Source organism: Megalobrama amblycephala, linkage group LG14, assembly GCF_018812025.1.
Source record: "Megalobrama amblycephala isolate DHTTF-2021 linkage group LG14, ASM1881202v1, whole genome shotgun sequence".
NCBI classification, from domain to species: domain Eukaryota; kingdom Metazoa; phylum Chordata; class Actinopteri; order Cypriniformes; family Xenocyprididae; genus Megalobrama; species Megalobrama amblycephala.
Window position 1 is genome coordinate 20,836,359 of NC_063057.1, and position 22,100 is coordinate 20,858,458.

General features: G+C 40.4%; 1 protein-coding gene across 29 annotated transcripts in view; it reads right to left on the minus strand.

The window, feature by feature from the left end:
• celf2 (cugbp, Elav-like family member 2) overlaps window positions 1-22,100 on the minus strand; it is a 177,092-nt gene that overhangs the window by 99,134 nt on the left and 55,858 nt on the right. For 8 of the 29 annotated variants that reach the window (XM_048157406.1, XM_048157404.1, XM_048157417.1 and 5 more), the window contains exon 1: window positions 12,222-12,449. The exons of 2 other annotated variants lie outside the window; for them this stretch is intronic. In XM_048157406.1, the coding sequence (XP_048013363.1) occupies window positions 12,222-12,364 (143 nt within the window). In that variant the 5' untranslated portion in view covers window positions 12,365-12,449. Of the gene's footprint in view, window positions 1-1,787; window positions 5,794-12,221; window positions 12,453-22,100 lie in introns of those variants that run through there. 19 more of the 29 variants (XM_048157402.1, XM_048157398.1, XM_048157401.1 and 16 more) reach the window with 9 other exon arrangements.

The window sequence follows — 22,100 nt, forward strand, 5'->3', positions numbered from 1 at the left end:
ATGCTGTTGTCCTTAGACTGCTGTGACATGTGGTTCTGCAGTTAGATATTTCAGCCTAATGAAGGGTGAGGCTTTCGCTTGGATAATAAATAATATATGGTACTCTAAAGAGTATTTTCATAGAATCAGTTTTGTACTTTTTTTCCCCTTAAAATAACATGAATAGTTCACAATAAGACTAGGAACGTTTTCCAATAAGACAAAGGTCATTTTGTCTTTAAATTAAGCTCATCACAACAAACTAACCCCACCCCAAACTCCAAAGTACATATTTTGCCATCCTTAGAGGAGAGTGAAGTCATTATTTAGTCTCTTCATGAACTATTTGTAATTTCGCGGGCATTTTAGGGTGCTTAACTCACGTTCTGTCTCAATTTTTTCCCAAAAGATATAAACAAATAGCAGACTGTCACACTATTTCAACTGTAAATAGCTGGTAGATATGAACAGGGAGGAACTGTGGAGTAAAAAGTAGAGAAACAGGGGGAACGAGGTGAAATTCTCACTACAAAACAAGCGCTCATCAACCGTTAGGAGTTAAAGGCGAGCGGACGTAAGTGGGACAGCGGCAGCGTCTGTGAAGAGCTCGCGCTGCATCAAACTATCCCTCGCGCCCCGCAACACTGCACTTTAAGTGAATTACGTGTCCTGTGCTTGCTCTAATCTGATTTCGGCAACACATGCCACGTAACAAATCAAATTTGAAACAACCCAGATAGAGAAAGAGAGGGGGGAAGAGAAGGGGAGTCAGTCATTGCGCATTCCGATGGTTTAAAAGCAGAGACGGAGCGGCGCATGTTTTCAACATTGAGCTCGAGCCATTTCAGTCACATGTCTCTTGCTCATGCACGAGCTGACACTGCGCTGCGGATCATATGCGTTCAATTTAAAGCAATTCTTCTGCTATTTAACGCTCTGATGTGTGCTATTAAATTATAAAGTCGGCAAAAACAATAGGCTACAAATGTTTCCTTAAAAAAAACAAAAACGAATAGGCCTACCATACACTATATTTTCCACTAAAATTATATATCTGATAAAAACGTACATCTGTTTATTACAATAGAAGATGGCGCATCTTTTGTTATCTACTGACAAAAAGCTGTATAGTTTTTTTTGTCAGTGGTTGAGAGAGTGTAGAAGGTAATTGGATGCAACATCACACCCTGAATGGTTAAAAATGTCGTGGACACCAGTCATCGGAGGGTTAATGTGCTCATAGCCTACTTTTGAATCCCTTATCTATCACACAACAACATCAAATCCATTGTGGATGCGCGTGCACGTGCAACAGACGCGTTTCAATAATGTTGATGTTGATAAAATATGAATGAGTCTTAAATGTCCAAGCAAATCAACTAAAATTGTCCAATAATCGGGTTCACCCCAAAGCCACAAATGCTCAGTTTACAGAGTATCAAAGTAACCCAAGTTCTTTAGTAGTATAGTCTATCTCATGCACGAATAATAAGATGTAATATCCCTGAACCATTGGATTTAACTACATATTTTAACTACATATTCACTCTGAGGCATGATTCCGACTGTCCGACTACGGAGCACTAAACCCAACGTGTTTATTTCCCCGACGCGTTTGAGCAGTGGCACAATGAATGCAGTTAAAAAGCAAAAACAACATTAGCACCATCAGCCCCGTTATCTGATTGCTGATAACACAGCGCGAGGCGCAAACACACTACCGCGTGCCCTATTTGTCAACATGCTCGCGCCGAACAAGATGACAGAAGAGAGCTGAGGAAGCAAGAGATAAACAGTTAAACGCTTACATCCTCTCTCCGGCACTCAGCAATCGTCCCTCCACCATCATCTCGGGTAGAAAATCCAGATTGTAGGACGAAGTCATGATTAGGTTGACCGTGTTGTGCGCCGCTGACTGGATAACGCCCGCCCTCCGCGCGAGCCTGCCTGCCGAGTTTGGGCGCGCGAGACAGAGAGGGACAGGTGCAGCAGCGCGAGCGGCACTGGGCACTCACACACTGACTGCGCTTGTCACATTCTTTTCCTCTCACCCATTAGGCTGTTTTTCCTCCACTATCCCTTCAAAAAATCCCTTCTTCTCAGACAACTAGCGCGAGTCCGGAGCGTCAAGCACCGGGAAGGGAGAGGCGTGGCTGCTCGCGCTGCTGCTGCTGCTGCTGCAGCGAGTTTTTAACCAATGCATCCCTGAGCCATTTCAACCGGTCTGCTCTACATAAATGAAAGAATGAATTAAAGTATCTAAAGCCATATGGCTTTCTTTCTTTATATGGAACACAAAAATACAGCTCCTATCCAATGTACAGTAATATTTTCATATTTTGTTATCACAACATTTTTTTCTTTTGTCAAATCAACTTCAATAGTTAATGTGGTTCGTATAGCCTTCATTGTATCAACTCAAATTTTTAATTTCAATGAACTCCAAATTTTAAGGCAACCAGGTAACTTACTTTTTTAAGTTAAACCCACAATTATTATTATTTATTTATTTATTTTACAGTGTAAGTGGATGGGGACTGGAGCTGTCAAGCTCCAAAAATGACAAAAAATAAATAAATAAACAAACATCAAAAAACTGGTCAATATGAATTTGCTGAAAATACTGCCTTTCAAAATAGAGCAATACAATTCACATACATTCAAATATGGTGCATAAAGATCCATTGTCCTTTTTTTTTTTTAAGTTCAACGTCTCCATTTTCCATTCACTTTCATTGTAGCCAGAACAAAGTAACTCAAACCGAGCAAAAATGTCTTCTTTTGTGTTCCACAGAAGAAGAAAAAGCATACTAGTTTAAAACAACCCAGTATTTTTCATCTAAGCCTTCAGTATGAAAAGGAACAATGCATTGTTCATATTGGTTATTACGGATATGACCATAGACAGTTGTAGTCTAAACCAAAAACAGATTAAGATATGAAAAATGAACCATTATATATTGAAGATTTATTGCATCAGAATATTTATTGCATCGAAAGAAGAATGCAATACGAGGCGCATCCCAGTTTTACTGTGCTCATCCGTTCATGCGTATAAAAGAGCACATTTTCTTTTTGTTTTCCCCTCGCGTGTCCCCAGGGGAAGGGGGTCTCGAGCTGCAGCTCTTCAGAGCACGTGCAGGAACTAGGTCATGGGAAACACTCATGCTTAATGCGTATATATACACACAAATGATGGCGAAGAACAAGATTTTGTGCCTCACATTCTGTAGCACATGACCACATAAAATATAAAGATCTGGGAATATGCAGCCTGAATTAAGAACCATTAAAAAAGTGCATAGCCTAGCAGTTTATGCTTTTACATTGTCTATCGTATTTAGATAACAACATATTCAGCCAAAAGCTTTCAGAACAAAACAAAAATCCATAATGGGCCATGCTTGTCCTTAAAGACCAAGTGCAATGAAGGACTTCAGCTGTCATTAAAAAGCTGTTGCGTAGAATTAAAGTGCTATAACTAGCAAAAAACGGTTAAATTAAACACGGAGAAAATAGTTTTAGCAACTGTGATAAACAAAACATGTGTTGTGGTCTGTTATGACCTGTAGCCAACAATGTGCTAGTATTTGCATGTGTTCAAGGGTGGTGTTTGTGCATGCAAGGATGCACAATCAATATTTCCTTCTTACTGTAACATTCATGAGAAAATAGAAGACAAAACTAACCCTAGAGCCAGATCCTTGGAGACAGTTTATGATTTCTGAAATGATTTTACACAAATTATTATAATACGCAAGCCGGTGGGGTCATCTTTCCCTCTAAGAAACACTTGTTAATACCGCCTCCAGCTTGGACAGTCAAGCAGAGGTGACTCATAAAATAATAAAATAATAAATAAAGTAGGTAATATACAATACATAATGACATTATTCCGAGTCAATATATGTAGGCCTAAAACCACAAACACAAAATAATCATACTTTTACTGCTCACTGACCTAAAATATCAATTTGTGCATCAATTACATACCAAAAAAAAAAAAAAAAAAAATCAATTTTGGGGAAAAAAAAGAAAAAGAAATGCATTGTGAGTTCTGGACAGGTTTATAAACAGTCCGCTGTTCGCACACAATGTGATATCTACTACCTTGAGCAAATATACCATTACATAATGGATTGTGCAATAAAGAAGCAATTTACGAATGCCTGGCATTGCTGTTCCGCATGTTATGGAGATGATGAATTCACTAAATGGGCTTCTATTTGGAGAGAAATTCAGCAATAAACCCAAAGCTTAGAGGAAAGAAATAGGGGTGAACATGAAGGAAAGGTACTGTAGACTGCACACACAATGCTAACAAAGATTATTTGTGTATGCACAGCTGTATGATGCAAAATAGACATTTATAAAGCATATTTCTGCTTAAAAAGGTACGTTTCTATACCGTACTAGCCTATACATCAAAACTCTTTTCAAATAAACTCCTTTTCTTCAAAGTACAATGTACTGACTTGAGAGCTAAACGTTCATGTAACTAACTATAGAAAACCTGCTCACAAGTAAACAGCACATAGTACACTTTGTTTACTAGTCTTATGAGTTTTAAGGACCTAAAACCCAGCAGCTTTTAGGGGCAAATGCAGAGCCAATTTTTCCATTCCAGAACCGACTTTTCTGCAGTGGAAACACATTGAACAGTTCTATATCGGGCTCTGGCACCCTGTACGTGGAAAAGGGACAACAGGGATAGGAGTGATTTCTCAGGACATCCATTTTACTGATATCTGGCAGGTAGTAGGGACAATTTACGTGTGGTATTAGGCGGCTTAAGCAGCTCGGAACATTAACTCACGCCACAGACCTTCATGTCGCCCCCTGAACATCCTTCAATCTTTCCAACCTTCTGTGTCCTTCTCTTGGGGTTAAGAAGTCTGATGAAAGCACTTAAGGGCTGATATAATTCTCTCTCACAGAAGATAATGGAATTTAGCCACAAGACGTCTTTCATTTGGGTTTCTTTCTTTCTCGCTGTCTCTCTCCGTCTCTCTCACACTCTCAGGTCAAAGGTTTCCCTGTTCTTCCTCCTGCGGTTGTTATTGTTACCCTTTTACCTCTTTCTGTTCTTTTGTTGTCATTTTTTGGTCTTCTTTTCCTCACCTCCTCCCCAGGGGTTTTGGGGTTATAGCCTGAATATTTTCTCTTGCCGTCAACCTGTTTACTACATTACCGTTGTCTCGCATTACTGTGAGTAGAGAGTTGCCAGCGGTTATTTTAATGACAGTAGACCGTTGCGAACACACACATCAAGCAGCAGTACGGATAACCTGAATTTTTTTGCTAAAACTACTCACCGAAGCAAGGTGAACGAATTCCTGGACCAACAACCTCGTTGATCCTGGAACAACATTTCTATTAACCAATCAGATTTGAAGGACAGGTTTACAGTTAATGTCAAGTTTAGGCTTACAACAAGGTTTAGGGCTTCTACACCATTCATATTCACCTATCATTTCGCCATTTAGGGATAAGTTCAGATGGGTCACATATAGCTTCACATATATGATGGTTAAAATATTGTGTAGTTTATCTTGTCTTTTATGATTCATATCATGATGCATTACATTGATAACCTCTTGCAAATATTTTATTATTTTGGCATAAAGGCCCAGGGCTGAGCTCCCAATGTCCTCGCATCGTAATTACGCCCCATTTTCTTGGGGTCCTTGTTCTTTGTGTTCTCTCTTTCTCTTGGTATCACACCTTCTCTCTCTCTCTCTTTCTCTACGCCTCTCCCTCTTGGGTCTGGACCCAGCTGGCCTATAACACGTATTGATTGACCACGTAGGAGGAGAGCAAGGAGACAAGAGAGAAAGAGAGAGGGAGAGAAAGGCAGGCCCGGCAGGCTGCAATGCACGGAGACAAAAATAGTACACCAGGAGTTCAAACCGCACAGAGAAGGATAGAGAGAGAGAGAGAGAAAGGGGTGGGGGCAGGGAAGGTAGTTAGATGAAGGGGATAAGACGAAGGAGAACATGCTAAAGATGGCAGATATGGGGCAGGAAAAAAGACTCCATGTATTAGCGGTGGTCTTAAAAAATCGAGGAAGAATAGCAGCCACAAAGGGGGGTTCTTGCGAGCACTCTTCCGAAACTTAAAACGACAAATGCTCTTCTTCTCCATTACTGGTCTCAATGGTATTTTTCAACCCGGTCTCATAGGAAAGACGTAGCTGTGGGAATGTTTTCGCGAGTCGCCAAAATACGTACCAATGCGTACGTATCGTTGCAGTTTCCAGAGGCAGTAAAACGGCAAGTGCTTTTAATCGTTTTCATACACAGTTGTGATTACGGGGCTCTGATTAATGTCGTTAATTAATCATGTTATGACTTCAAAACGCTTTTTTTTTTTTTTTTTCAACCAGAGTGCACACTTTGTAAACTAATATCTTTTGGACTTTGCATCACTTAACCAGCTCCATAGGTTTCACTTTTCAGACATAACAAGCTTGCTTGGTAGCTCAGCCGATACAGAGTTGTACTTAAGATGAGGAATCCCTGGGTACGAATCCCGTGAAAGGCGAGTCACGGTAAGAGAGCTCAAATAGAGATAAATGGTACGATTACGGACGCTTTTTATGTCACATTTGCTTTTGTTAACACTATCGGGTAGGTTTAGGTGTAGTGTCGGTGGTACGTTATTTTTAAAAAGCAATGGAGAGCAAATGTCAAATCAGAACCGCGGTGATCCGTCTAAAAACCAACGTCATAAAAACATACCATATTCACCCTTATTATCTGTTCCGGCAAAAAAAAAGAAGAAAAATGAACACGCTTTTAGCGCTGCTCAGTGTACATTTCACATCGAAACTGCAGCGATACGTACGTATTGGTAAGTATTTTGCGACTCACAAAAACGTTCCCACGGGTACGTTTTTCTAATGAGAATGGGTTGGTATTTTGTGTAGGTCGGAGTTTTAGAATGAAGGGGTGTCTAATTGAACGACTAAGCCTGACGTAACTTCCAGAACTGCTAACATCGCTTACAGCACCTTTAAAAACAAAAGACTCAAAATGGTAGAAGTCAGCATGGCCTTATTGTAAAAACATGCCTCTACCTACATTTTTGAAAAACTCCAAAAACGTACCTTTAAATACAATTCACTGCAATTTCTAGCTGAAATAAAAACAACTTGACCTCAAAACAAATTGACCATAGAGCATTATTTGTAAACTACTACATTTTGATGTGCATCACATATGGTGCTTTTCCACTGCATGGGATGGCTCGGTACAGAACGGTATGGCTCGCTTAAATAGTACAACCTCAGTGGAGGTTCCAAGCGAGCCGTACCGATACTAAATGTGGCGTGTAAACACTGTAGATCACTAATTGGTCAGAGAGAATCGTCACTACCAGTGTCATTGGATTTGAAACACAAGACACCAAACCTGCTGGATTTAAATAGTCAGTAACAGCCACTACGGTATCATTTGTAAGCAAAACGACTTTGCACGCAAGTTGAAAAAAGAAATGGCTGTATTGTGGTCACTAGACAAGGTGCAGACTCGTTGGTAGACGAGGAGTGGATCCACGGAAGTAGGCACGCCACAACTATGCTATCAGTCTAAAATCATATACTTTGAAGCGGTAATAAACCGCATTAAAAAGGCAAACCGAAAGTAAAGCAAGCCGAGCTGAGCCGAGTAGTACCACGCAGTGGAAAAGCACCAACATAGTTCAGGCGGAAGCTATAAATCTTATAGTTCAAATTTTTAATTCTTATTAGATCAGCCATATTTAAAATATGCAGTATATGCACACCGCAGTTGAATTCATGCAGCAAGCTGTGCAATGCTTGACAAGCATAAACACCTATTCTGTGGTCTGCTTGCTGACAGAAATGTAGATATATTGCGGTATAACAAAATCTCTACCTTTTGTTGCACAATATCTACGTCAGCCCAAGCATTAGCCGTGTATTTACATCCATGTATGGACATACGGGCTGCCAGCGGCCTGTCAGAAGAGTGTTTGGGCTCATGAATATTTGATTAACTCATGGATTATGTAAAGCAGTGAGCGTGCTCATTTGGGTGAGAGCACACACATACATAAGCATACTCTCAGTTACGGTCTGTTTCATACTATAGATATTTTGCCTCAGGTCATATAATTCTCAGAAAAACATGCACAGACATACACACATGAACTAATTAATCTGTCATTTGATTGTCTCTAAAGCTGCCTTTTCACTATCTCAGACTGGAAGTCATTCATTTCCAATGAAGAGTAGTACAGGAACTGCTTGAGGTTGTAGACCGGATGGAATGAATTCTAATTAAAAGCACTAAGTCAGAATTACCACTCTGTACTATTCCTTTAAAACTGTCCAAAATAATCAGTTTATAACTGCATGATAATTACATTGATTAGACCTTGAAGACCTAATATTCTTTTCTTTTGTCTTTTGCTTTTATTTTATCATGGTGAATAGGGTAACGGCTTATTCACGACCGATTTTTTAAAGTTTTGTGCGATTGCCACTACGGGACAAACTGCAACAACCATACACAATGTCAGCGATATTACATGTTAAGATGGCTTAAGGCCTTTTAGTTCTTTTCAGTGATTCAGTTCACAAAATATGTCTGAACGATTTGTTAATGAATTGGACTAATCCAGTTATCAATTTTAACTCGGTGTCTCAATGATTTGGACGCAATGGTTAAAATCTTAACAAAGGGGAAGATTATCAGTGAACAATGATATGAATTTTGGTCTGTTCATCACATAAAACTATTGTTTGGATAGTATATACATATAGTGCACAATTATTTTAGATTCTGTAATGAAGCTTGAAAGGCTTTTGTGTTCAATGAAAGGCAAAGTCTTTTTGCATTGGTATGATATTATGGTGAGTTTCTGGAGTTAACTATCCATTTAAACTGTCAACATGTTTCTAACTACCTATCTGAATAATAACACATGTGGTTTAACGAAAGATTTAACTGTAACTCTATCACCCCCTTGAGTATTGTGGTTTGCTAGAGAGTGCATATGTGTAAGCCTGTTACTGTAATCTGGGATCACTAGCCTGCCTAATCTTCTACATTAACTCAACCCCCGTTGTTTACATTATCACCATGCCAACCAGCAGCAATGCTGATATCACAGGGCATCAACAGCATATCCTTTATATGCTTTAATGCATTCTAGCCTAGCCTCCCCTAATATTCATTTCACCTGCTTCTCTGTTCTGTCATATTGATCTAGAGCAAAAACTGCCTCCTAAATCATAAAACCGCCCAACATTCAAACTAAAGGCCCATTTCTGCCTCCTGCTATCCCAGAATGCCAACCATGGAGTGATTGTTGCCCAGTGCAGTGAACCTTACTGGTTTAATTGAACAGGTCTTGGGTAGCGAAATTGGAGTTTAAATAAATTTGCCATTTCTCTCCAAGTCCAACATTCATTAAAGAGCCTTTTTCTCCTTTCCTTTCTCTATCCATCTCCCCCCATTCCTTTGTTTCAACATCCCTCCCCCCGTTTCCCTCATTAAAGCAGGACCCTTAGAGTGCTGGTCACTGCTTCTCATTTATTTTCATTTGAAACTCGCGCAGCTTCGCTGAGCCGCAGCCTCGCTGAGCCACAGCTCGACGGCGGGCACCTAGGGACAGGTCATTCTCCTATAACACAAAACCACCCATTTCTGCAACATACTCGCACATATATCCCAGAATGCACAGTGACAGCAGCCTGTCGCCACAGCCACACACAGACACAACCGCCATCGCCTTGTTTCACCACCACGAAGGGCTTTCCAAGCCACTAATTGCAGAGTACAAACTCTAATTTTTTTAGCGGAAAGTCGGCAGTGCTGTACGAGTGGTTTTAGGAAGAAAGTGTAAGCTCTTATGACAGTCCGTTAAGAACTGACCTTGTGTTATCTGTGATTGCTTAACCCTTTAATTTCCTGCAAGAAACACATTCAGCCTTAGTTAAAGCATTTAAGTGAAGTGATGTGTAGCCTAGTATGGTGTCCTATACTCAGAATTTGTGCTCTGAATCTCACCCATCCAAGTGCACACACACACAGCAGTGATATTGAACACACACCGTGAACACACACCTGGAGCAGTGGGCCGCATTTTTGTTGAGGTGCCTGGGGAGTGATTGGGGGTTAGGTGCCTTGTTCAAGAGCACCTCAGTTGTCGGTAATGAAATAGTGGAAATAGCGCTGTTCATTCACTCCCCCTACTTACATTTCCTGCCATTACTGAGACTCGAACCCGCGACCTTTGGGTTGCAAGTCCAACTCTCAAACCATTAGTCCACAACTGCCCCCAAATAAATAGCTTTGTCAGCTAAAGTCTTTAAAAGAACATTCATACAAGCTGGTTGCACTTGATAATCTAGTGACCTACACAACATCCCAAAATGAACATTTAAACATGACTATGATGACTAAAAATGCTGTCTATGCAGGCAGCTCATCAGGTTTTTGTCCAAAAATGATGTCTACGTTGGTGGTTTCGAGACTGTGATGTTGAAAATTGATGTCTAGGTAGGCAGCCCACTAGGTTTTGAGACATAAATAGCATCAAAAAACGTTTCAGATATATTCAAAATCAGTAATTTTACACCTTACTATCAATCGTAAATAAAGTCATTGAATTTCTAGACATCATTACAGTACATTCGGCATCAGACGGATTGAAGTTGAAACACAGCGGCATAAATCGATGTGAGTCCTCAGCGAACGAAGCATTACATCAACAGCCAGAGGCACGCGCAATAGATTTATTTACAGTCCCAGCATGTATGGTTTTCCCATGAACATGGCCCTTCGTGTAGCTCCATAAATCATTTTTGCATCAAATAACGCTAAACGTTCTCAAGACCATAGATTCAGTCCTAGTCGCATTGGTGTACATTTGTTAACGTTTGGTCGTATTTCTTTAATGAGCGTGCATATACACACACTTGTGTGTGATGGTTATGGACTTGTATGGCACAGTCCTATTTGACATTTCTTTATAGGAGGAGGTTGAGTTATAGCCAAGGTATGTGTGTATGTTACACCAGAAGACCTGACCGCAGTCATTGGAGAGATTCATGTTCCTCGGGGGCTATTTTAAAAGCCATTGAGCACAAGTACAATGAATGAGTAAAAGGCCATAAATCTACTCTTTAAACCAACATGGCCGCCTCTCTGGCCCAACTAATGCCCTCACACCCCATTACACTTCGCACATTAAAAGCCCGCGTTATTAACTGCCCATAACCCCGGGATAAAAACCAACTCGACACGGCCTGATTAGCACCCTTCTCCAGTTTTAAAAAATGGCCAGAGAGTCAGACACAGAGAGGAGAAGAGAGGTAGAAAGCAAGCCACAATGTGAGTGACAGTCTCATTGTTGGGGCGTCCCATTGTTGGGAATGCTTTCAGTGCTACCCTTCTTCTACTTCTTCACCGAATGCCCCCCTCCATCCCTCTTCACCCCCCCCCCCCTTTTTAAATCCAATCGTCAGAGAGGCATGCAAACAAAAGCAGACATGTTTCTAGCGGCGGGACGGGGCTTAACCCCTCCTGCTCATCCCTCTCTTTGTTTAATGCGATTATTACATCCAAACAAACTCAGAATTTAGGTCTTCGCAAGTGTGTTTGCACACTTAAATGTACGCATGTATACTCACACACTTTACAGGTGCATTATTACATATTAGGAACGCTTGTATGGAAATGCATCCACAATAAGTGCAAAAACGAGACTGCAATAAGTGAGGACAGTGATTTGCATGCACAATTTTATTATAAAGAATTTGATGTCTTTTTCTGTCGCACCGTTTCCCTTGCACACACACGCGCATTATCCTGCGTGCATGTACATGCATCTCTAAACACTTCTCTATAGCTGTATCAACTCTTCAGTTTTTAAAGAGGCTCCAAACGAACTGTATAGGGAAGAGAAACAAGAGAGGGGAACATTGCAAGCTGTGCATTTTTACGGTTGGCAAGACGAGTGCAGACAGTACAGCACAGACAGGGTCCCGCAATTTGACAAAAACACAACTGCATGCACATACAGCTCAAACGGCCTACGATCGGCATGTCAACGAACCACGCCAAACAAAACTGCAGGCTGCCGTCAACTAAACATTCCTGAAATGGCTTGCCGCATGCCTGCAGCTATGAGCTGCAAACCTTTCGAAGCTAGCCAGATCTGTGTGTGTATGTGCATGCATGTCTTTGTGTTCTGTCCAGGGACAGCTTTACCTCAGCAGCAGTTCTTCTGTGCTCCTCATGGAGACAGCGCTGTTCGCGGTGGATGGGTATCGCATGCTGTCCACACACACACTCGGCACAAAGCCCAGCTCAGACGAGTGCTCCAACATCGCCGTTACTCCGAATGCAAGCATGCACTACACACGCACACGATCCTTGTGCTTCAGTTGTGGCGGGTGTACGCTGGCCCTTTCTCTGGCATCTGAATCCTCTCTCTCTCTCTCTCTCTCGCAGTAACACTCCCACCCATCCACCCTCACTGGCTCCCTCCTCCTTCCCCTTGTCCCTCCCTCCTCCCGTCTGATTCACTGGGCTGTGATAACCCTTTCTGACAGCTCATGTTGTTTTTGGGCCAGAGCTAGTGCTGTTAGCCTGGTGCTGGCTAGCATTGAGAAGCCTGCTGTTGTCCAGGATGCCCAACACCCCTCAGGACAGCTCGTATCTTGTATCCATTTGAGAATAAGAACTAAAGAAGCGCTGTTTGAACACTTAAAAAAAGCCAAGACTCTATATTTGGGACTACAATCTCAAGAACGTTCACCTTTGTCCTGATTTTATGTCAACATAAGCAAAAGCTGAAAAACTGCAGAGATGGGATGCAAGAACATGTCTTCTGTGATTGACTCCAAGCACGTTAAAATAGGAACTTCAATGGTGAAGAACTGAAAGCCAAGTAAAATAAACAAGTGGACATAAAGAGTGGCTCGCTTGAAGCACTGTTTCTCAATTCCAGTCCTTGGGAGCTACTTCTCAGATTGTTTTAAAATGTGTCCCTATTTAACGCACTAACAAGCTGATGAGTTGAATCAGGTGTTTTAATTAGTGAGACATCTAAAACATTCTGGAAGTTGAGCCCCCGGACTGGAGTTTAACAGATTATTTTGCCGATGTTTAACCAGCTTTGTATTTCTGTCAGGACCATTATTGTCAAAGATGATTGACAATTGCATAGAGTTTTGATTGGCGGTATGGTTCTGGGCAAGAACTTGCTGCACATCCATGCAGCCTAGCATGGATAAGAGAGCAGCGATAACCCCCCTTAGGGTAAACAGAACTGAACCAACATAAATGTATTGCAGATATTATTAATGTTCAGTAATTTAATGTACAACACTATTCAAGAAATTAGTCTGATTCAAAGGGGAATCAAAAGGCCAAATCCTGACTGGATGAGAGGAGGAGCTGGGGAGGGAGGAGGGTAATTAGTTTCTGAGAAACGTAATAGCAGCTGATAATACTGAAGTAGCTTATATATGGATACTGTGATAGGCGTCATATTCCTATAGGCAGACGTGAGTAAGCTGATGTGAGCTTGACTGACGTGACCTGTCAAAACTAACGCTATACTTGATTGTTATAATATTGGTAGTATATGTAAATGGACAATAGCCGCGTTTCCACTGCCGGGCCAAAGGCGGGTGTGCTAGTGCGTGCCAGGGCCGGTCGTGTTTCCACTGACACTTCCGGGGCTTGATCGTGCTTCTTCGGTGCTTCCTCGGTGCCAAAGGCACGGGTTTTTCGGCCCGCCGAAAACCTTGGTCCAAAGCGGGCCAGCTGGGGCTTGAGGCGCGGTCGAGGTGAAAGGCGGAGCAAATCGTAGTCAGGTGATGGTCTACACGCTGAAATGGGTTGGGTTGGGTGACGTTTGATCAAGGGAAGTGTGTTTAAGGGCAGTTTTTAAGTTCAGCGCTGCGGAGCTAGCAGACCGACAGTGGAAACGCAATTTGATTTTGGCCTCGGTGCCTAAGGTCTGTGGCCATAGGCCCAGCCCGGCAAGCTGTTAGCCCTGGCTCGCACTGGCCCGACAGTGGAAAAGCGGCTATTGTGTACTCTTTCTCTATGTTACCTACACTCAGATATACCAGTGTATTTGTCAGCAAATGTCTGCCCGATGACACAAAAACAGGGCCTGGGTAATGTGGAGAAAGAGTAAACATTGTTCAAAGTTTAACAAAAAAATCACCATTGTAAGAAAATGATTGTACTGTGTTAAAACTTTGAAAGGGTTATTTAGTAAACTTAACTTGTCTTAATTTGGTCTGAGCAGTTTTTCCATTTAGCGGACCAAGTTTTGAGACATGATTCCATGTTAGGTTATACATCAGTGCTACTCATGCTGCTTTTTTATTTTTCTGGAGACAACACCAGAGGCTTTTTGAGGACCATTGTTTTGACAAATTAGTTCTGCGGTGGGAAAGCAGAAAATCACCAGGGACGTGGATTAGTTTAAATGAGGGTTCTGAGTGTGAGTGTTGTATGTGCAATTCTAAGAAGCCCATTTTTCCTCCCAATGGGAACATTTTGTTAAATAGTCACACTCATCTGAAAATAACCTCTTGTCATTGCTCTTTCTTTTCACCATCTGTTCCTACCCCTCCATCTCTCTCTCATTCTCTCCATTTCAGAAAAAAAAAACTTATTTACCTCCTCTCTCTTTAAATGTCTCCTCCTTTCACAAGTTTCTCACTCTCTCTCCCTCTTCCAAATGTCTTCCAGATCTGCCTCTTTAAAAATGCATTGTGTTTATTACGGCTTATGAAAGTTTAATCGCGAGAAAAACACATCAGAGGATCAAGGGCACAGATTCATTAAAGGACAAAATTTTGCGTTGCACCTTGCACACTTGGCTACGATTATTCATAACACTTGCAATAATTGCCAAAGTAATTTGTTTACCAAACACCTGCGATCCTGATGTGCCCCATTACTGTCCTATAACTGTACGTACTGCAATAGATGCAGATCCCATCACTTCAAAAAAGATGTTTTCCTTCAATGCTGATCTGCATTATAGTGACCATAGTGTTTTCGATTACAGATGTCATGCAGATAAAATTGGTTAGAGGCATAAAACAACCAGTTCCAAATGTCTCTCTGCTCCATCTGCCACCTCCTTTTCTTTCTCTCCTTCTGTTTTTCTCTACCGTCAGCCCCTCTGCCAGTCTCACATGTGCTAGTCAGTGTAGATGTAATGGTTGTCCAGCAGAGAGTGTTTCTGAGTGGCAGGCATATAGTCAGATGTGGGCAGGGAACTTAACGGCTAAATGAAAATGCCAAATGTATTACCGATCAATTCTAATTCCTGCTGTTTTTCATTGCAATTCGCAAAAGCTCTTTGCTTTCCAGGGGGGTATTTTTTGGCATTTGTTTTGCAGCAAGAATATCTACGTGTCTGTCTGCGTGAGGGTTGAAGTCGAGCTGTTACTAACAGCCAAAGACAGAATATATGATATGCCAGGCATGATCACTGATTTCCTATGTTCTCTGGCAATGGCATTTGATTAGCTGAGTCTGAGGCAGATGCCTGATGACACTCAATTGGTTGAGTCCATAGGGCCCATTATGAGTGATTAGTCCAATATAAGGGAAGCAATGAGAAGAGAAGAGAGGAGAAGTAAAAAGATGAGGACACAAGAAGAGATGAGACAAAATGAGACAAAATAAGAAAAGAACAAATGAGACGAGACAATAAGTGAAAAGATATGATGAGATATGACACGATGAGATAAGAGATAAGACAAGATGAGACAAAATGAAATGATAACAAGAGAAGATAAAAGATGAATACAAAATAAGATAAGAAAAGAGAAGTGACAAGATGAGAGAAGACAAAAAGAAAAGAGAGGTGACGAGACAAGACAGGACAAAAAAAATCTATACAGAAAAGTGTGGTGGAGGGAGATGGGGTGAGAGAGATGAGGATCTCTGCATGTATAGACAGTGCCCTGGGACAATGTGTGCAGACACACACACTCAAAGCCAAAGCAGGCCGATTATAAAATCATGTACAGTCCATCGCACAAACATAACGTTCTCTGTCAAGTCGTTGTATTGCATTTACAGTTTAATGAAATGACCTAGTTAGAGTATCTTCCTGCCTTCTCTTCCTCTGTGCTTTCCTGCATTATTCGCACTCTCTCAATCCTTTATTCCATTTTATCCCTGACACCATATCATTCTTTTTCCTGTATTTAATGCCTATCTCTCTCTCTCTGTTTTTCAGTCTTCTCTTCTGCCTAATTGTCTTGTCTATAATGGTGATTAAATGGTCAATGCCCAATCACTCTTGAATGGCTGCCTATGTTGCGACTATTACTATGCTGGACTTTTGGGTATTTCATCTCAAAACAGTCCTCAAATGTCTGGTAAAAACTTGTCCCCTCAGGAGCTTTCAAATACAGTCTTAGCGGGCACACAGGACACATACTTGAGTTCAAAAACAGTTTTAACAGAACACAAGGGGTTTCAGATGTGTTTTTAACAACTGGGCTCGTCGCCAGTTATTGATAAGTATGACATTAAAAAGACATAAGACATTTTTTCAATGACACAATGGCACAAGATCCATTTTAACTTTGTCTTAGCCTCGCTCACAGTCTGTTAACTGACTGAAACACTATTTGAAGTCATTAAGTCTATTATTACATGATAACAATAGTGTAATAATAGTGTAATAAGCTGGAAACTGTGATTTGTCCTTTCACATGTCAATCAGATCATCTCCTGCCATTTAAATGGACAGTTCTTGGCCAGAATAAGCTGCAGTAGATACTATTCAATGGAACATTGCAAGCTACATAAGAGGTGATATACATGTAACCCCTCCTGTTCGAACCGCCCGCTCTAACCGCCCGCTCGGCATGGTAGTCGGGCGCTCTAACAAGGAGGCTAAAGACCGCAGTCTCTAGTGTCAATCGCTAGAGCAAATCTTGAGATCAGGGGAGTAAGGTTTACTGGCCTACGTCTGTTACACTCACCCCCCTAAACCTCACTCCTATCCGGGTCACGGCACCAAATGTAACCCCTCCTGTTCGAACCCAGCTCCACCGGCATGGGAGTCGGGCGCTCTAACAAGGAGGCTAAAGACCGCGGCCTCTAGTCAGTCGCTAGAGCACCTATTGAGATCAGGGGAAGAGGTTTGCACTCACAGCTCTTACCGGTCTACGTCCATTACAAACAGTCAGCTAGTCAACCTAAATAAACTCCAACAGGGTGATAAGGACCCTCATTCATTTTCTTAATTATCTTAACTTAAACCTAACTCAGATTAAGATTTGAAATTATTTCCTCAATGAGGACAGCTGAAAGATGCAATTTTGATGTGTTGTACATGACAAGCACTCGGGCTGCAAAGCCATTTGTGGCACCATTAACAGTGAGACTTGTGTGTTTCTTAAGCAGGTCAGGCTGCAATTCACAGAGGTTCTGCCTTTATTATTAAATGTTATCGAGCCTTAAAAAAGATGGAATTTCAAAGGAATATCCCAGCGGACGGAGAGAGGGACAAGGAGATAGAAATGTAAGTTGTTTTGTCTGAATATGAGAGTTCTTGAGCTAACATTAATAAAACAAGGATTATGTGACGTCAGCGCTGTGCCATTTCACCTGTTCAAAACAGCATTTGGCTCTCTTTGACCAGCACTCTCGGATTATTTTACCTCTTTTTGTCTCTCTCTCAGGCCTAAAAACCTCTTGTCTCTATCAGAATGCAGTCCACGTGGGACCCTCGGAAAAAAAGGAAGAACCCTCAATTCATTCATTCTCTTTCTCTCTCTCTCTCTCTCTCTCTCTCTCTCTCTCGTTCTGCAGGAGGAATGCACCAAAACACAGATGAATAATTTAGATTTTTTTTTTTTCCCAAAGAAAAGGTTTGACGCAGCAGAAGAAAGAGCTGCTATAAAACATGCATGAGATACACGCGTCCACAATCAGATTGCTGATAAGAAGAATTAATCTTATCTTTAAAACACACGGCAGGACCACATGAAAGCTCAGCGGTAAACTGTTCTTAAGTTTTTGGCATTCGGATAACCCTATTAAGAGGATGAGATGAGATAGATCTCCTATTGTTCCAGTGACAGCGTTATTACGGCCAATCAAATATAAAGAGTGCCTCTTTTTAATTCGAAGACGACCAATCAACAGAGATTAAAGACACAAAGGACCAATCCATGAATGGCAGTTAGAGTGAAGCGTTCAATGAGTGTTAATGTCAGCGTGACTATTCATGATCCTGTTGCCGGCACATCAAAGGTTTGTCAGGAACTGTGTGTGTGTGTGTGTGTGTGTGTGTGTGGAGAAGGAAGGAGCTCATAAGAAAGTGAAGAGCTTATTAATCTTTGAAAGTTGGTGTGTGTCTAATAGACATATAGTACAGGTCTGCAAAGACATAAATGTGAGTGGATCACTACTAAAATATAAGACTAAACCTATTCCAAAATATTATATATATATATATATATATATATATATATATATATATATATATATATATATATATATATATATATATATATATATATATATATATATATATATATATATATATATGTGCATTTTTCAGTTTTGATGTTCTTTTAACTTATGTTTTAAATTATGGCGCTCATGGCGTAAGACGCTGAAAAACAGTGAGATGCATCTTCATATATATTTGGTGGCTTTAATATAATGTAATGTAATGTAATATAATGTAATATAATATAATATAATGTACACACAAACAGTTTAAGCTGCCCCAGTGAGGATTTTTCCCCCTCTTGTCCTCCCTCTCACACATGCACACATGCTTGAACATCCAAGCGGCACGTAGAATAAGACAGCCAGTCGGGCATGTTCTATTTTGAGCTATTAGCAGACAGAAATTAATTTGTCACCTTCCATTAGAGGCCTGATTCTGGAGTTCTGTCTCCTCAATTATTTCTTCAACGCACATACACACAGAAAAAGGCATTTGTCCCCACTATTTATATGGAAAATATTTTGCTAGGATAGATGTTTTTTTTTTTTCTTCTTCTTCTTCTACATTATCATTGTATTCAGGCCCATATTTGCTCTTGACTGAACTCTGTATGTGTGTGTTTGTGTACGTGTGTATATACGTGTTTGTGTGTGCTTCCAAAGTGAAAGAAGGACTATTGTGCTTTTGGATGCGGATTTATCTGTGTAGACACTTCAAAGCCAGCACACTCTCTCAAAGAATGACAGAAAAACAGAAGAGGTAGAGAATCTGTTCATTAGGATGCTAATGAGAGAGAGACAGAAAACACAACTCTTTCTTTTTTTTCTGGGTATTTTTGGCTATTGAGGAGCATCAAAATAATCTAAATATTTCCCTTTCTTTGTGAAAAGCTGTCAACAGTGGAATTTTTGCTATGAAACATCATCTTCAATGTCACGGCAATGAATAATCATAAAATGATGACAATAAATAATAAACGGGCTAAATTTGACACTTTCGCAGCATTTTATTCCCTAAAGTCCACCTTAATAATGCATATTAACAGTTTCCATCTCTTTCCAAGAATTATAACACAAACATTTCTAGCTACGCAAGATCAATCTCACGTCATTGCATTCTAAAATGCGTCAGCATGGTTCATATCACTGTATTCTCAGCTTTGCTATAGCTAGCATTAGCATAAACTGTTTTTGTTTTCAGGTCAACTACTGTCATCAAAGACTATAGATATAGAAAGACGATTCACTCCTATTAGTTATGAATGGGAGAAACTACAATGCACAATATGGTGGAATATGTCCCTCCTTCTAAGTAAAAGAGCTAATCGCTGCACTCAAAAAAATGATTCTAGCTGCTTGTTCAGTTTATTTAAATAAAATAAGCTGAACCAACACAAATCTTTCGTTTTTTACTTAATTGGCATTTGCACTCAATTGTATTATGTTAAATGAAATTAAATTTGCAAAATGTTAGGTTAACCTAAACCATTTGTGTTGGGACGACATGAATCATTTATGTTGCATTGATTGAAACTGGGCAGTGGATTTCTAGTTCCCAGCATGCTTTGCGTAGGGAAAGATCAGGACAGTAAATGATGAACTTAAGTGCTGTTTAATGTGTTTTTAGTAAAGGGAAATACCTTTTAAAGTTTGATGTTCAGTTATATTTGACATTTAAAAGAGTTTGTTATGTCGATTTTTTTTGAGGTTACCATTATGCTGAAGTGTAGACCTTGTGGTTAGGCTATGGGTGGCTGCATGAAATAAATCTATGTTGTTCTCAACAAGCTTTAACTGTGCTAAAGCCAGTGATGAGAAGTTCTTTACCTGATCATTACTTGCATGCTATAAATGTTACTTAGCATATGAAAAAGTGATATTTTAGTTTAGTTTTTATAGAAATATAAATAAATTAGTTTGAGGACCAGCACATAATTTACACAGTCTACATATGGTCATCAGCTTTATCCCTCTCAATGGTCATGAAACATGTATGTCTGTGTACAACAGCTATTCACAACCTAAGCACAAGCGCACATCTTCACCATGATGGTAACAAAAAATGTTTTATATATATACGCTACAAACTCTTTTAAATGTTCAAAATAACTAAACATTAAACACTTAAACACTAACAGGTCTTTCCATTTCCTTAAAAGTGCAGAAAACTTGAGCAACACTGCACAAGGGCACCAGTCTGAATTGCAATAGCACTGGTTGGATCAACAAGAATGAATTATGTTCAGGAAACATTCACAGAATATGTCAAATGAAACTGGTGTGATCTCATTCAATTAGCATGAATTTTACTCATCAGTACAATTAACCTATCTTAAGTTCAAATAAATCAGTTCAACTGTGTGGAAATAGGTGTCATAATTGAATTAAGTTAGACCAACAAGTTATTTTTTTGAGTGTGATTGATAAAGTCATTGCATCATGCAGCTGCTGTTAGAAGCTCCGGTTGCCACACAGGACTGCACATGTGCATTGGCTCATCTAGCCTGAAAAATAAGCTTTTTTTAACGCTATTTGAGCATAAGAAACAACATTTATGGGGCAGTTAATGTCAGATTTTGTTGCTGATTTGAAATATGTTATTTAATTGTGAGTTCGCCAATCAGTTTTTGAGATTTCAGGATTCCCCGAATCAAATAGATAGGACTTGGTTTTGGATGCCCGAAATAGCTGCCCAGAGGTGTTGCAAATATGGCCGCAGAGTGAACAGACTTTCCTTTAAGGCCGTGTGTCAACCGAAGCGTTTTTAGCCAGCTGAAAATGCTAGGCGCTCTGCTTAAAACACTTATCTGTGAGCCCTTGAGAACGCTTCTGCAGCGCAGCGTTTTTTTCCATTGACACGCTTTGTTGCTATGATACGGAACATCCGCGGCACTGTTACTTGTAACTGATTTTGCAGGTAATTTGTTACAGACTAAAAATGTTGACACAATGTGGAATTACTTGCTATGTATGTTCGGAGAACAGCAATATTAATTTCTCATCTATTTTGTTTCGTTCTCTTTTTGTTGATGTCGCTGTACAGCAAGAATGTTGTGACAGTTGGTCGGTGTTGTATTTGTCCCGCCCCTCCTCCATTCTGATTGGACGGCTGGCTAAAAAGTGACAGTGATGAGCACAGCTTTTTACTCAAAGTTGAACATTCTTCAACTCGAGGCGACCAGTAAAAAACGCCGAGCTCTCAGCGCTTGAGCGTGAAAAAGACGCTCAGCGCCTCGTTACGCTCCTGGCGTTTAAAAAACGCGGCACTCCCCTTGAAAACAATTGAAAAAGTACGCTAGCAGCTGGAAAAAATGCTTTGGTGGACATACGGCCTAAAGGGACTTTGCTGTTTACAGTTTGAAGAGAATCTTGCTAAGCTAGCTAGGTAATGTTAGTTAAACTGTCATTTATAGCTACAGTAGCTACCTGAATTAAGGAGGTCCCCGAGAAACTTAGCATTATCTCGCAAAACATTTACACTCACTAGCAAAACATTTGCGTTTCTCAATAGAATATTTGCGTTCTCTCACAAAACTATTGCAATGTTTCTTGGGGCAATGGAGGAATGCGCAGTTTCTCAGAGGAAAGTTTTCGAGACAAGGCAAAGGCATTGACATATAATTTTCCTTCCAT